We start from the raw sequence: 15087 nt of genomic DNA on the forward strand, positions 1-15087 counted from the left end.
GAACTGATGAAGGGTCTAGGCCCGAAACGTCAGCCTCTCTGCTCCTATGATGCTGCGTGGCCTGCTGTGTTCATCCAGCCCTGCACCTTGTTGTCTCGGATTCTCCAGCATCTGCAGTTCCTACTATAGCTGAAAAGTAGCATGTGTTGCTGGGGACCTCTGGTCAAGGCCAAAGATGTATCATCCACTCAACACTTCGAGCTGAAGATTGTTCAGGGAGAGTCAGACAGGATGGAAAAAGACCCTTCGGTCCAACCAGTCCATGCTGAACATTATCCCAAACTAAACTATTCCTACCTGCCTGCTCCTGATCTGTAACCCTCCAAACCTTTCCTATTCATGTACCTCTCCAAATGTCTTTCAAATGTTGTAATTGTACACACATTCACCACTTCCTCAGGAAGCTTATTCCACACATGAACCGTCCTCTGTGTAAAAAATTTGCCCCTCATTTCTTTTTTAAATCTCTCCTGTCACCTTGGAAATGTGCCCCCTAGTCTTGAAATCCCCCCATCCCATGGAAAAGCAACTACCATTAGCTCTATCTATTCCTCTCATTATTTTATAAACTTCTAGCAGGTTGCCCCTCCACCTCCTACACTCCAGTGAAAAAAGTCCCAGCCTATCTAAGGTTTCTTTGTAACTCAAACCTTCCATACCTGGCAACATCCTGGTAAGTCTCTTCTGAACTCTCTCCAGCTTAATAATATCCTTCCGATAACTGGATAACCAGAACTGGATACAGTATTCCAGAAGAGCCTCACCTGTGTCCTGAAAAACCTCAACATGACTTCCTAACTCCAATACTCAAAGGACTGAGCAGTGAAGGCAAATGTGCCAAACACCTTTTTAACCATGCTGCCTATATGTGACGCAAACTTCAAAGAATTATGTACCTGCACTCCAAGGCCCCTCTATTCTACAACATTACCATTAATTGTATAAATGCTTCAACATTGTATTTTGAACTATTGTGCTGGTCTCACCAATCATTGTGGATGACATTTCAATACCACCTTTGGAAGAACAACTATTGACGGTCAATCGATACGATCAATGTCAACAGCACACAAAGGGACAAAAAAAATTGCTGGTAAAAGGTATCATTGACAAACATTTGAGTAGGCTCATTCTATTTTCAGCCTTCTTTTCATTGTAACAATCACGTTTATTTTCGATTTGAATTTTTTTCCAGGGTACAGTTAATGACGGTGCAGTCGAGAGGGATCCCCGATACAACCCATCACAGATTAGTACACAACTTTGGAATGAGGACGAGTGGGCGATAGTTCTACGTGGTGGCGTAATTTGACGCCAGGGGACGACGCTCGGTTTGGGGGCGGGACGTCGGTTTGGATCGCGCGCAGGCGCAGTGCCGTTCGCAAGATAAAGGGCTTGGTTTCGGTGGTATTGCTGGAAAGGGCTTGAAAAGGCAAGTCGGGGCTGCCTGGAGTTTCCGTCTGCTCGGTGTTTTAGTCCCGTTCGCAGAGCGCTGGGAGACTGTAGCGCAGTTTGAGGGGCTGCCTGGTGGTTTTATTTCTTGTTAAATTACGGAGGTGTCGCTGCAGATTCCCTTCGCCGAACCGGGGCCGTTGTGGGAGAGTGGGCGCGGCCCACGTTACACCCCACCCCACAGCACAGGCGGGCTTCACAGGTCTTTACCTTTAAGGCCCTGAAGCCATGAGATTTGTTTTGCTCACTGTCACTTCCCTGGTGGTTGTTGATTTTTATGCGTGCGAGGAGAAGGGTTAGGGGCAATCTCTTATCGTCCTCTCCCATGCAAATTATGCCCTTATTTAGCAAAGACTTATTCTTGGGAGGCCGAATGGTAAACCTAACTGTAAAGTCACGGAAGTTCTGCTAGATTTTTTTATCTGTGCTCTGGAAGCTCTAGTGCTGCTTTGCTGGAGGTGCGTGCCCACAGGAAAGAGGACTTTTTTTTTAAAAAAAGTAAATAATTTAGGGGAAAACCTACTTGGGCTAGGTAGTCCTCGCCTATGAGTTGGAATAATAATTAGCTTGCGCACGTTTCCTCTCCTCTCGCCCACAACCCCCCCCCCCCCAATTAATGTGTAAACATGTACAATGCTTAAATGAATACTGTTGAAAATGTATACACGCCATCAATAAAGCAGATAACTCCAGAGTATGATGTTTATCTTGTGCTTTAGTTGAACCCGTCTAGCCTTTTCATCGATAACAAGATGTAGAGCTGGATGAACACAGCAGGCCAAGCAGCATCAGAGGAGCAGGAAGGCTGACGTTTCAGGCCTAGACCCTGTCTGTCATATCTTCCAGATTGTATTGATCATTTTCTGTAGAAAATCATCCTTGTGGCTGGTAGATTTTTTTCCCCTGTTTCAATTGTGCTTCCTGACAACTAATTTGACATGTTTATTGAGTTGTAACCAATTTCCCTGTTTATTCCACAATTGAATTTTTTTAATTGTGCTTCCTAATATCTAATTATTCATTCATGAACAATTTGGGTCACATCTTGTCAGTTTTGTAAACTTGATGAAAGTTACAAGGTCTGCTTCAATTTTTTTTAAAATCCAAGTTCTCTAACCTCTACTCGAGTTTGAATTCCTAATGCTTGGACCTGCATTTGTTCTCTGCTAAAAAAGACATTCATTGGTACTGATATTATTCCTAACTAATGTTGTTAAATGCCTTAAGCAATGCCATTCTTAAACTTTAGGCAGAACCTTTGTTTTGAGAACATCTGTAGCTCAGGTTGTGAATGAAGTATAGACATGCTCGCTGAGCTGGTGAGTTTGGTTGCAAATGTTTCATCACTGCACCTCTGGTGAAGCGCTGATGTTCTGTCCCGCTTGTTATTTGTATGCCTGTATTTGTTGGGGTGGTTGGTATTACTTCTGGGTTTGTTTCTGTGGTTTGTACACCGGGTCTAATTCATTGTTTTTGTTGATGGAGTTCTGGATGGAATACCAGGCTTCCAGGAATTCCCTGATGTGTCTCTGTTTGGCTTGTGCGATTATCGATGTGTTGTCCCAGTCAAATTAGTGTCCCTCATTGTCCGTGTGTAGTGAGACAAGTGAGAATTGGTTGTGTTTCTTGGTGGCTAGTTGGTGTTCATGTATCCGTGTAGTCAATTTTCTTCCAGTTTGGCTATGTAGTGTTTCTCACAGTCCTTGCATGTCCTATTTTGTTTACCCATACCCAAAAACAGCAAAACTGGGGTAATATACAAAATACCATGCAAGTACTGTGAGAAACACTACTTGGACTAAATTTGACCCAAATTGACTATACGGATAAATGAACACCATTAGCCACCAAAAGACACGACCAATTCTCATTTGTCTCGCGACACACGGACAATGAGGGACGCAAATTCGACTGGGACAACACGTCGATAATCGTACAAGCCAAACAGAGACACCAGGGAATTCCTGAAGGCCTGGCATTCCAATTGGACCTCCATCAACAAACACATTGAATTAGACCCTGTGTACAAACCACTGAGAAACAAAACCAGAAGTGATACCAATTACCCCAGGCATATAAATAACAAGTGGGACAGAACACTGACGCTTCACCGGAGACATACTGACAATGTTACCTAGCAGGATGATGAAATGTCTGCAGTCAAACGCACCGGTTCAGTTAGTATGTCTACGACCAGAAAGTTCTGCTCTACAATAAGTCATGTTTTTCCTCCTCTTGTATGTGATCCTCTGGTATGTGAAAGAAATTACCAACTGTTGCCAGTTTTGTTTCATGCAAACTGAAGAGAAGCTGCAGTTCTGAATTGTGTAGATCCTTGCAGGAAAAGACAGATGATCCCATCAGAATGGGCTGGATTTCAAGCCAAGTTATACCCAGTTGTTACACCAGTCTCCTAAGCTTCTATTGCCCTCATTGGGCTGAGAATTGAAAATAAAACCAGAACTCTGGAATTGGCATACTTGTATTCTTTCCTTCTGTCTTTTTCTGTCCTACACTTTTTCTTCCACCAGTGACAAGAGAAATCTTTTAGTCTAGGCAAAGATTAAGCGAGAGTATAAAACTGTATTACAAGTGGGCATCTATGAGAAAATATCAGCAATAGTGTATTTCTCATCCTCACCTTCTCCACCAGCCTGTACATTCAGCATGTTATTTGTTATCACTTTGGCCATCTCCCAACTTGATACTGTCACCGAGCATATCTTCCTCTTCATCACCATTACAGCGTTCTGAAAAGATTATTACCTCTGTGGCAGTCTAACCTACTCCTTAAATCATTCCCAACTCCCCCTTTCTTCTAGCACTTTCCTATGCAAACATAGGTGACGCAAATCTCCCCTTTATTTCCTCTTTTCAAAGTCCTTAAACAGCCCTTGCAAAACAATGAGATACTTATACTATCAATTTGGTATTCTGTATTGGGTCATAATACAGCTTCCTATACAATGAGAAGACCAAATATGATTGGATGACCAATATGCAGCATACCATTGTTATGTTGATCTCAATTTAGCACATGTGCCTGGATCAGGGCCTGAATCCTAACATTACTGTTTGGGTATAAAGAGGAGGTTTGCCTTTGTAACTCCATTGCTATTGCTCGTATCTATAGTATTGTTAATTGGCTATTACTCCTCATTGAATGACCTGAGGAAATCTAGCTATTTGCTACTGGTCTGGACATCAATAGTTTTCCTGTTAGCTTAGTTCAGACCTGGTGTATAGATCCCTGGTCTGCAGTGTCAGAAACGTAGTGACATCTTCCAACCCACCCGAACTGAAATCCCCACCCTAACTGGTTTCACATAGCTTGTTCAATGGGTCAAATAGATACTTTCTAAATAATCTCTTTAGAGATGTTATTGCACACATCTGGAGCAGGTGGAACTTGAATCCTGGTTTCCTGGTTCATAAATGGAGGTACAACCACTGCACCAGAAGCCCCACACAGAACTATATTTTTAATATTACCCTATCTTTCCAATCAACCTGTTTAGAGAAGTTATCACACACCTCTGGATCAGGTGGGACTTGAACCCGGGTCTCTCGGTTCAGGGGTGGGGACGCTACCACTGCAGTACGATTGCTGTAAGCCTACTACTTCTCCTATTCCTAATCACACTCCCATCCAATGCCTGAAACTGCTTAGCTTCCGCGATCAGACAAGATCCAGTGTTTTCTTACGAGTGTAGCTGTAGGCCACCCAAAAGAATAAGCCAAATAGTTGCATTGGCAGCACCTGATCAAAATGTGCAAATTAGACAAAGATTTTCTTAAATTGCACACGATGGTGCAAAATTGAAATGATACAATAAACAGGAGTTTCAACATTAATTATTGGTAAACATCTTGACGATCTTAGGGTTTTTCTGATTTGCTGAGCAATTCTACAGGAGGTTTCCTTTCCACGTAAATATGTAAGTATTTTGTGTCAATAGATACCAACACAAGTAAGTAAACAATTATTTTTTATATCATAACATCTCTCCACAAACAACTCAAGCTATAGATGTTTTCATTATCTTGATTGAGCTTTCCGCAAGATTTAAACCTCTGGACTTATGAGTTGAATTACTCAAAAGTTAATTGTCGGTGCTTGCTTTTGTTCGATTTTGTAGTCTTTGAGCAATGCATAAAAGCTCTTATGGTGCTTGGTAGTGATGCTACCTCTTAGCCATGAGGCCTTGGTTTGGCCCCACCTACTCCAGAGGAAAATATCTTTAAGTAACACATATCTGCACTTCAGCAGATGAATAACATTCTGCAGATTAGGGAGGAAATGCCAACATCATAGTGCATAAGAATTTGGGGTCAAAGAAATTAAGAATTTTGAAGAGGATTTGTTTTGCTGGAAAAGATTATGGAGTTAGGAACAGTTAGGAATGTATAGACAAAAATTAGCTTAAAATTTAATACACTGGAGGATTGAGAGCATTAGTGTGTATAGGGTTCATAGATCATCATAGAATCCCTACAGTGTGGAAACAGACTCTGCGGCTCAACAAGTCTGCACCGACCCATCCCCCTATAACCCACCTAATCTCCACATCTCTGAACACTACGGGTGGTTTAGCATAGCCAATCCACCTAGCCTGCACATCTTTGGACTGTGGGTGGAAACCGGAGCATCCAGAGGAAACCCATGCAGATGCAGGGAGAATGTGCAAACTCCACACAGTCACCCAGCAGTGGAATCGAACCTGGGTCCCTGGCGCTGTGAGGCAGCAGTGCTAACCACGGAGCCACCGTGCCACCCAAAATGATGGACGGGTAGGATAATTTGTGCAATAGAATGTGAGAAACGGTTTTGAAGAGCTGAAATTTACAAAGATGGAGACTAGCCAGGTTAGTACTTGAACAGGAGGCTGATGTGTGGCTGATGGCACTTGTCCTGGAGAAAGTAGGTCAGCTAAGGACCTTAATACATTGTTGAACGTGCACCAACTGGATTCAACTTGAGAAAGTGCCTGAGGAGGAAGATAAAATTTACAGTGGATGATAAAAATGATAGCTTCAATCATTCCACGAGCGAGCAGAATGTTAGACAATTTATCCAATAATATACCCACACTGTTGGTGTCATTCTGCATTGCAAACTCGCCATTCAGCCAATTGAGTTAAGGAGAGTAGTGTGAAAGGCTGCAGGTTGGTGGTGGCGGGTAGTGCACTATCATCAAGAATATTGGTCGTGACTTTTACTGGGCCAATTTGATGCTATATGAGTGATGGAAACCTGATTCTGTTCTGTTTAAAGGATCCAAACTTTGATAGTGATTCCAGATTTACTCACTGGAATGTTGGGGGGTGGTAATCTTTCTTGTAGAATGTTTGCTAATTTAAAATATCAAATAGTACCTAATTATTTTGCCACATGACTTGCTGCTTTCCACTGCCTTACCCAGGCAAATATGGTTTTTTTTATCCCCATTCCCAACATTTTAACATTTTTTGTTAATCAAAAGGTGTTTGAAGAAAATTTCTCTTGTGTTCTTCTGGGTTATTCACGTCATTGCCTCAGATTTTAAACTGCAGACTTGGATAATCCCTGGAATTTATTTAATATAGCCTCATGAAAACATCACTTTAGCAGGGCAAAAAGAAAATCAGAGGTAGTAAGTTGGGCTGTCAGCCCCTGGACTCAGCTGCACTTAGTACATGAGCAATTTTGGACCACAGATTTTGTGAAAAATTGTCTCGAGTTGATCTCTGCTACTACTAGAATTTTCAATTCTAATTGTTACTGTTATAAAGCAAATTAAAAAAGTCCGAGTGGGGCTAAACTGCGATATCTTATTGGGACACAATATGGTTCATTTTTATTTCATGAGGGCATGTACTACTAGGCATCGTACATAAGCGTATATTGATAGTCCCTTGTCATGCTCTTTCCTATCGGTATAAATAGTCACTGAGAAATCTAAGAGGGAATTCAGAAGAAACAGTGTAATAATGTCAAATTTTACTACAATGGTCAGTGGTTGTAGCAAAAGATATACCTATATTTAAAGAGAAGCAGAGCATGGAGACATGGATAGAGCAGGGACAGGAATGGTTGTTGCAGGTTCCGGGATTTAGATGTTTCAATAAGATCAGGGAAGGTGGTAAAAGAGGGGGAGGTGTGGCATTGTTAGTCAAGGACAGTATTACGGTGGCAGAAAGGACGTTTGATGACAACTCGTCTACTGAGGTAGTATGGGCTGAGGTTAGAACCAGGAAAGGAGAGGTCACCCTGTTGGGAGTTTTCTATAGGCCTCCGAAAAGTTCCAGAGATGTAGAGGAAAAGATTGCAAAGGTGATTCTGGATAGGAGCGAAAGTAACAGGGTAGTTGTTATGGGGGACTTTAACTTTCCAAATATTGACTGGAAACGCTATAGTTCGAGTACTTCAGATGGGTCAGTTTTTGTCCAATGTGTGCAGGAGGGTTTCCTGACACAGTATGTAGATAGGCCAACAAGAGGCGAGGCCACATTGGATTTGGTACTGGGTAATGAACCAGGCCAGGTGTTAGATTTGGAGGTAGGTGAGCACTTTGGTGATAGTGACCACAGTTCGGTTATGTTTACTTTAGCGATGGAAAGGGATCGGTATATACCGCAGGGCAAGAGTTATAGCTAGAGGAAAGGCAATTATGAGGCGATGAGGCAAGATTTAGGATGCATAGGATGGAGAAGGAAACTGCAGGGGCTGGGCACAATTGAAATGTGGAGCTTGTTCAAGGAACAGCTACTGCGTGTCCTTGAGAAGTATGTACCTGTCAGGCAGGGAGGAAGTGGTCGAGCGAGGGAACCGTGGTTTACGAAAGAAGTTGAATCTCTTGTCAAGAGGAAGAAGGAGGCTTACGTAGAGATGAGGCGTGAAGGCTCAGTGAGGGCACTTGAGAGTTACAAGTTAGCCAGGAAGGACCTAAAGAGAGAGCTAAGAAGAGCCAGGAGGGGACATGAGAAGTCTTCAGCAGGTAGGATCAAGGAAAACCCTAAAGCTTTCTATAGGTATGTCAGGAATAAAAGAATGACTAGAGTAAGATTGGGGCCGGTCAAGGACAGTAGTGGGAAGTTGTGCGTGGAGTCCGAAGAGATAGGAGAGGTGCTAAATGAATATTTTTCGTCAGTATTCACACAGGAAAAAGACAATGTAGTCGAGGAGAATACTGAGATACAGTCTATTAGACTGGACGGGATTGAGGTTCATAAGGAGGAGGTGTTAGCAATTCTGGAAGGTGTGAAAATAGATAGGTCCCCTGGGCCGGATGGGATTTATCCTAGGATTCTCTGGGAAGCGAGAGAGGAGATTGCAGAGCCTTTGGCTTTGATCTTTATGTCGTCATTGTCTTCAGGAATAGTGCCAGAAGACTGGAGACTAGCAAATGTTGTCCCCTTGTTCAAGAAGGGGAGTAGAGACAACCCTGGTAATTATAGACCAGTGAGCCTTACTTCGGTTGTGGGTAAAGTGTTGGAAAGGATTATAAGAGATAGGATTTATAATCATCTAGAAAGGAATAATTTGATTAGGGATTGTCAACACGGTTTTGTGAAGGGTAGGTCATGCCTCACAAACCTTATTGAGTTCTTTGAGAAGGTGACCAAACAGGTGGATGAGGGTAAAGCGGTTGATGTGGTGTATATGGATTTCAGTAAAGCGTTTGATAAGGTTCCCCATGGTAGGCTATTGCAGAAAATACAGAGGCATGGGATTGAGGGTGATATAGCAGTTTGGATCAGAAATTGGCTAGCTGTAAGAAGACAGAGGGTGGTGGTTGATGGGAAATGTTCATCCTGGAGTTCAGTTACTAGTGGTGTACCTCAAGGATCTGTTTTGGGGCCACTGCTGTTTGTCATTTTTATAAATGACCTGGATGAGGGCGTAGAAGGATGGGTTAGTAAATTTGCAGATGACACCAAAGTCGGTGGAGTTGTGGATAGTGCGGAAGGATGTTGCAGGTTAGAGAGGGACATAGACAAGCTGCAGAGCTGGGCTGAGAGGTGGCAAATGGAGTTTAATGCAGAAAAGTGTGAGGTGATTCACTTTGGAAGGAGTAACAGGAATACAGAGTACTGGGCTAATGGTAAGATTCTTGGTAGTGTGGATGAGCAGAAAGATCTTGGTGTCCATGTGCATAGATCACTGAAAGTTGCCACCCAGGTTGATAGCGTTGTTAAGAAGGCGTACAGTATGTTAGGTTTTATTGGTAGAGGGATTGAGTTTCGGAGCCATGAAGTCATGTTGCAGCTGTATAAAACTCTGGTGCGGCCGCACTTGGAGTATTGCGTACAGTTCTGGTCACTGCATTATAGGAAGGATGTGGAAGAATTGGAAAGGGTGCAGAGGAGATTTACCAGGATGTTGCCTGGTATGGAGGGAAGGTCTTATGAGGAAAGGCTGAGGGTCTTGAGGCTGTTTTTGTTAGAGAGAAGAAGGTTAAGAGGTGACTTGATAGAGACATACAAGACGATCAGAGGATTAGATAGGGTGGACAGTGGGAGCCTTTTTCCTCAGATGGTGATGGCTAGCACGAGGGGACATAGCTTTAAATTGAGGGGTGATAGATATAGGACAGATGTCAGAGGTAGGTTCTTTACTCGGAGAGTAGTAAGGGCGTGGAATGCCCTGCCTGCAAAAATAGTAGACTCGCCAACTTTAAGGGCATTTAAATGGTCTTTGGATAAGCATATGCATGATAATGGAATAGTTTAGGTTAGATGGGCTTCAGATTGGTTTCACAGGTCATCGCAACATCGAGGGCCGAAGGGCCTGTACTGTGCTGTAATGTTCTATGTTCTATGTTCAAGCATGTAAGGGAGAAGGAAGGGCCCGTGTGGTGCAGTGGTAGTGTTCCTTTCTTTGAGCCAGAGGCCTGGGTTCAAGTCTCACCTGCTCCAGAGGTACATCATAACATATCTAAACAGCATGATTTAAAACTGTCTGAGGGAAAATGGAGAAGAGTGTTAGAACGGTGTCCTGAGAAGAGGAAAAATGGGAGGAGAATCAAGTAGTGCATTAAAAACTTGTCTGAAGCAAGTAATAAAGGCCATTTTGAAAACTCTGAAGATCTCTGTTTGATTAAGCTGATGGCTCATTTCTATAGCAAATGTTTTAAGTAGTTGCATCTGATCCTTTGCATTAGGATTTAGCCTTATTACTTCTACAAACTTTCTGAAAGTGGGAGACAGCAATATTTTTGCCCCTGTCTGGAAGAAATATATGCAAAAGCTGATGAACAGGTTTCACTGACACCTGCTACACATATAGGACCCAGCCCAAGGAAGATCTGATTAGTTTTTGGTGAAGATCGAGATCAAGATACCAACAATTGACACTTCTTAGAATGTTGCTGATCATGTTAGAATGTTATGGATTGTCTCAGCTGCTCTGATGCAAATTTGTCGTGGGTGTCAAAATGTGAAGAGTGTTTTCAGAGCAGCTGGTTGGATGTAGATTGTTGTGAAGCCTTTCTGATGAAAGCCCTCAATTTGTTTAGATTTATGTTACAGAGCATTAACCAGATAGGGAAAAGCCTCAAGAAATAGCTATGTCAATGTAATATCATCGCATGGCAGAGGTATACACTCTACTGAATGTCCTCATCAACTGTTTGAAAATGTCATCCAATGAACAACTTCGAAATAAAATGGAAATAGGTATTGCAATCAATTATTAAGTCATACTTTAAATGAAGAACTGATTCTAATATATGTTGTGCTATTGTGGTTTCTCCTGGTAGGTGTCATCAAGTAAAATGACTTTGCAGTGGGTTGCTGTTGCATCTTTCTTGTATGCAGAAATAGGCTTCGTTTTGTTTCTGTGTTTACCGTTCATCTCCCCTCGAAGGTAGGTTTGCCAAACAAGATTGATTATGATGTTAAACTAAGTGGGATCTGTTCTCACGCACATGCATGTTGTCCAAATTATGAGAGCTGTGGGATGTAAATATATGACAAAAGTCATGATCTTAGAGACCAAAAACATTTTTAAAAACACTTCTAATTAAGAGCTGAAAGAATGAATCATCAAGAATTCACATTTTAAGTCTTCTACTGTGACAAACAGACTACAGGCACTATTGACTAAATTTTTTTATGGAGGTAAGTTAACATTTAAACCATAGCATAGAACATTTGAATTTTACAGTTATCACAATTGAAAAGAACCCACTTCAGAAGAATGCAATTCACATTCTTTAAGTGGACATTCAGTTCTCCCAGCAAGACTAAAGTGATTCTTCTCTCCCAAGGGTTTGCTTCCATTCTTTTCTTTTTATAACCTAGTAAATTATAACCACAGAAGTTACCTTCACAGTAGGGATTTTCTGGGAGATTATGTCTCCAGCACAAGCTAAACAAACCTTGCAGCCTCAGTTTAAATCCTTATGAATTTGGTCTTTTTAATCCAAGTACAAGCTCCCAAATGCATTCCTTTGCAGTGAACCACAGAGAATTTCTAGGTCTAGCTGCTCTTTCTCCAAGGTTCTGGCAGACTGCCTCTGCCGGAGAGTTTGGGGATTTATTAGAAACTCTCCTCCATTCAAAGCCTATCCCTATGGTACCATGAATCATATGAACCTTGTATCCAGAAAGAAATACTGCTCCACTATTCTTGAAAGTCTTGAAAGTAAATAAAGAGCATAAAACATAGTTGTTTACAACTTGTCATTCTTAACCTTGCTTGGACATTGGAGGCTATCGTTCTAACCAGTGTAAAACATAGATGATGCTGCCATTATAGCCATTTGTGAGCATTGTACATCGTCTGCCCTGCAAACAATCTGGGTGTTCCTGTAACTTTAATAGGCCCCTCTCCAGGCCTATTGGCAGACAGACTTCAGAAATGGTCGTGTGGTTCCCTTTCTTTACAATCCTAAATTACACAGTCCCAAAACATAAGAATCCTTTAACTCTCATAATTGTAACAATTTTCAGCTGTGAATTTAGTTTCCAGGAAATGCGTTGGATTAACTTTTCTTTTATTACTGCCTTTCTAAGTAAAATCTGCCCTTCAAACACAGTTGTATGGTACAGACATATTATCTACTGTCATGGAATCTTGATTAGCCTATACCTGTGATGATGTCAGATTGATCAGTGAGCCAGGTACAGATGATGAAATATTAGCTCTTAGATAGTAACCCCAACCAACCTCAAAATCTGACATCTACTTCTAAATGAGTAGAAAATTCCTTATACTTAATTTTGGGAGGACTAAACCAATTGTCTTTAATAACTGCCAAAAACACCATTCTGTAGCCATCTATCTGGCAACAGCTTTATCCCTGTATTCAACCACAGGTTTAACCAGCCTGTTTGCAACTTGGTGCTATATTTGCTATATGTGAACAAGCAACCAGTCAACAGCTTCATCGTCAAGACTGCCTACTTTGATCTTCATAATGTTGCCCTACTCTGTCCCTGCTTTAGCCCACCTATTGGTGAACTCTCATTAATGCTTTTGTTATCTCTCAATTTGTTTTATGCTGTTCTAGCTGGCCACCTATCTTCCACCCCACGTAACCTCAATCTTATCCAAATTCTGCTTCACATCTCCTAACTTTCACTTAGTTAATTCACCTGTCACCCCTGTTCCCTGATCTATGTTGTTTTAAGATCCAGCAAAGCCTTGATTTAACATTTTTATCGACATGTTAAATTCCGCCTTAGTTGTAACTTCCTCCTACCCTCAAAACCATTGAGATTTCTGAGTCCTTCCAATTATGATCTCATGCACTTTCTGACTTTTTATGCAACCACTGTTGACACCTGTATCTGTGGCTGTCTCTGTACTCTTTGTTCTCTACTTTTAAGACACTCCTTACAACCTACCTCTTTGACCAAGTCGTTGGTGACCTGTCCTGATATCTCGTTGTGATTCAGTGTCAAATCTGTCAAAATAATCAACTTGAACAGCCACTTAATTCCATGCAAAAGCTCATAAATCATGTAAAGGGAAACAAGCGGACTGGACAATTGTATAAACAACCCCTACTGAGCAGAATCTATTGGGAGTATGCAAACAAATTTACATTTCTTGAACAACTATGTAACAACACTGCTCTGAACTGTATCTGTTAGAACCTTTTGAAGACAGTCAGAAGCTTGGACAGAAGCTTTGAAATAGCCACATGATTGAACTGTTTTTTGAGGAAAAATTATAAACAAAGGGGACATTTCACATAGTAGCCTCAATTTCAAACTGGACAATATTTTATCCAGTTCAAAAATCTATCCTAATGCATCCAATGACTTCCATTTTGACAATGCTATTTTTCTGCTGTTTACAGGAAATCCCTGACTCAGGTTCTGCCCACTATTTTTAAAGCCCACTTAATGCCCTTGAGACAAGCTTTGGACTGGGCAAGTCTGACCCAGTCTCCAAATTATAGAAATAATATAAAGGCACTTGAGAAGGTGCAAAAATAATTTGCAGTGATGATGACAGAATTGAATAACCCACAATAAATAATTAACAATATGGGCTCTATTCTCTGGAAGAGGTGAGTTGAAGGGTAATACAATGAAGGCCTTTTAAAATTATGAAGTAGGTTGATAGAATCAACTTCATAAATCCCTTTTTGAGAAATCTAGAACTGGTAGTTAACAAAATATGAGATAGTCATTAATAAATCTTATATGTAATTCAGGATACACTTTTCCCAGAAAGTGGTTAAATTTGGAACTTGCTGGTACACAGACTGATTGAAATGAATGGCATAGAGCCAAATCAATACATGAAGGACAAAGTAACAGGTCGATGTCCTGATATGGTAGGAAGTGGTTCATTTATGTTAAATGATTTCTTTCAATCCTGTAAATTCTATATAACAAACACATTTTTAATGATGTCTCCTCGTTTCTTTGGTGATGATCTTAAATTTAAATTCTGATTTGTGGTTGTGTTTCAGATGGTTAAAAGTTTTCAATTTCCGTTTATGGGAGAAAATTGCTTCTTACTGGAATAGAGCATTTCTCACTATAATTATAGTGTTGGTTGTCTTGTTTTTTGGTAAGTAGAGTTTTCCACAAAGACATGCACATTTTCTCAGGATATTTTTAAAGCAATTATAAGCTGGATCTGTGCTAAAGCAAAATATTTTAGATGTTCTTTTTAAGATCTGGCTTGATCCTACCTTTCTTATGGACGATTGGAACCACATTTAACATTTACATTTCTTTTCCTATTAATTTACATGTATCAAGATGGCTTTTACTAACAGATCGATTTTGGTTTTCTGGTTCAAGATTTAGCCACCATTGAGCCAGCAGCACTAAAATTGAATCTCTAACCAAAAATACTCAAACAAAGAAAACCAGCAATAAGAAATATATGTGCAAGAAGGATTTACTTGCCTCAGCCAGGGGTTCCATCTGCAAGTTAAGGATCTGAGTACTGGGTTTGAGCATATTATGAAAAATCCATTAACACAAGGGTATTATAGGGACATTGGGGTAGTGGAGTACATGAATGCTCGACAACCTTTATGCTCTTGGAAATAAGGAGGAATACAAAAAATGAGTATGGATGTAATAATTTTATTTACTCATTTCGGACAGAAATGAGAAATTTCTCCATTTAAGAGAGTTATGGATCTTTGTAATGTTTTGTATAATCCACACACACACACACAT

At 40.9% G+C, this 15087-nt stretch overlaps 1 protein-coding gene across 2 annotated transcripts in view; it reads left to right on the plus strand.

Annotated features, from left to right (window-relative positions):
* Nucleotides 1-1262: 1262 nt before the first annotated feature.
* Nucleotides 1263-15087, plus strand: part of LOC109932617 (B cell receptor associated protein 29) — a 25501-nt gene continuing 11676 nt past the window's right edge. The window contains exons 1-3 of one of the 2 annotated variants that reach the window (XM_048610311.1): nucleotides 1263-1432; nucleotides 11193-11299; nucleotides 14364-14464. In XM_048610311.1, coding sequence (XP_048466268.1) covers nucleotides 11208-11299; nucleotides 14364-14464 — 193 coding nt within the window. In that variant the 5' untranslated portion in view covers nucleotides 1263-1432; nucleotides 11193-11207. Of the gene's footprint in view, nucleotides 1433-5333; nucleotides 5391-11192; nucleotides 11300-14363; nucleotides 14465-15087 lie in introns of those variants that run through there. The other variant, XM_048610312.1, reaches the window with a different exon arrangement.

The sequence above is a fragment of the Rhincodon typus genome, chromosome 22 (assembly GCF_021869965.1).
Source record: "Rhincodon typus isolate 14 chromosome 22, sRhiTyp1.1, whole genome shotgun sequence".
NCBI classification, from domain to species: Eukaryota; Metazoa; Chordata; class Chondrichthyes; order Orectolobiformes; family Rhincodontidae; genus Rhincodon; species Rhincodon typus.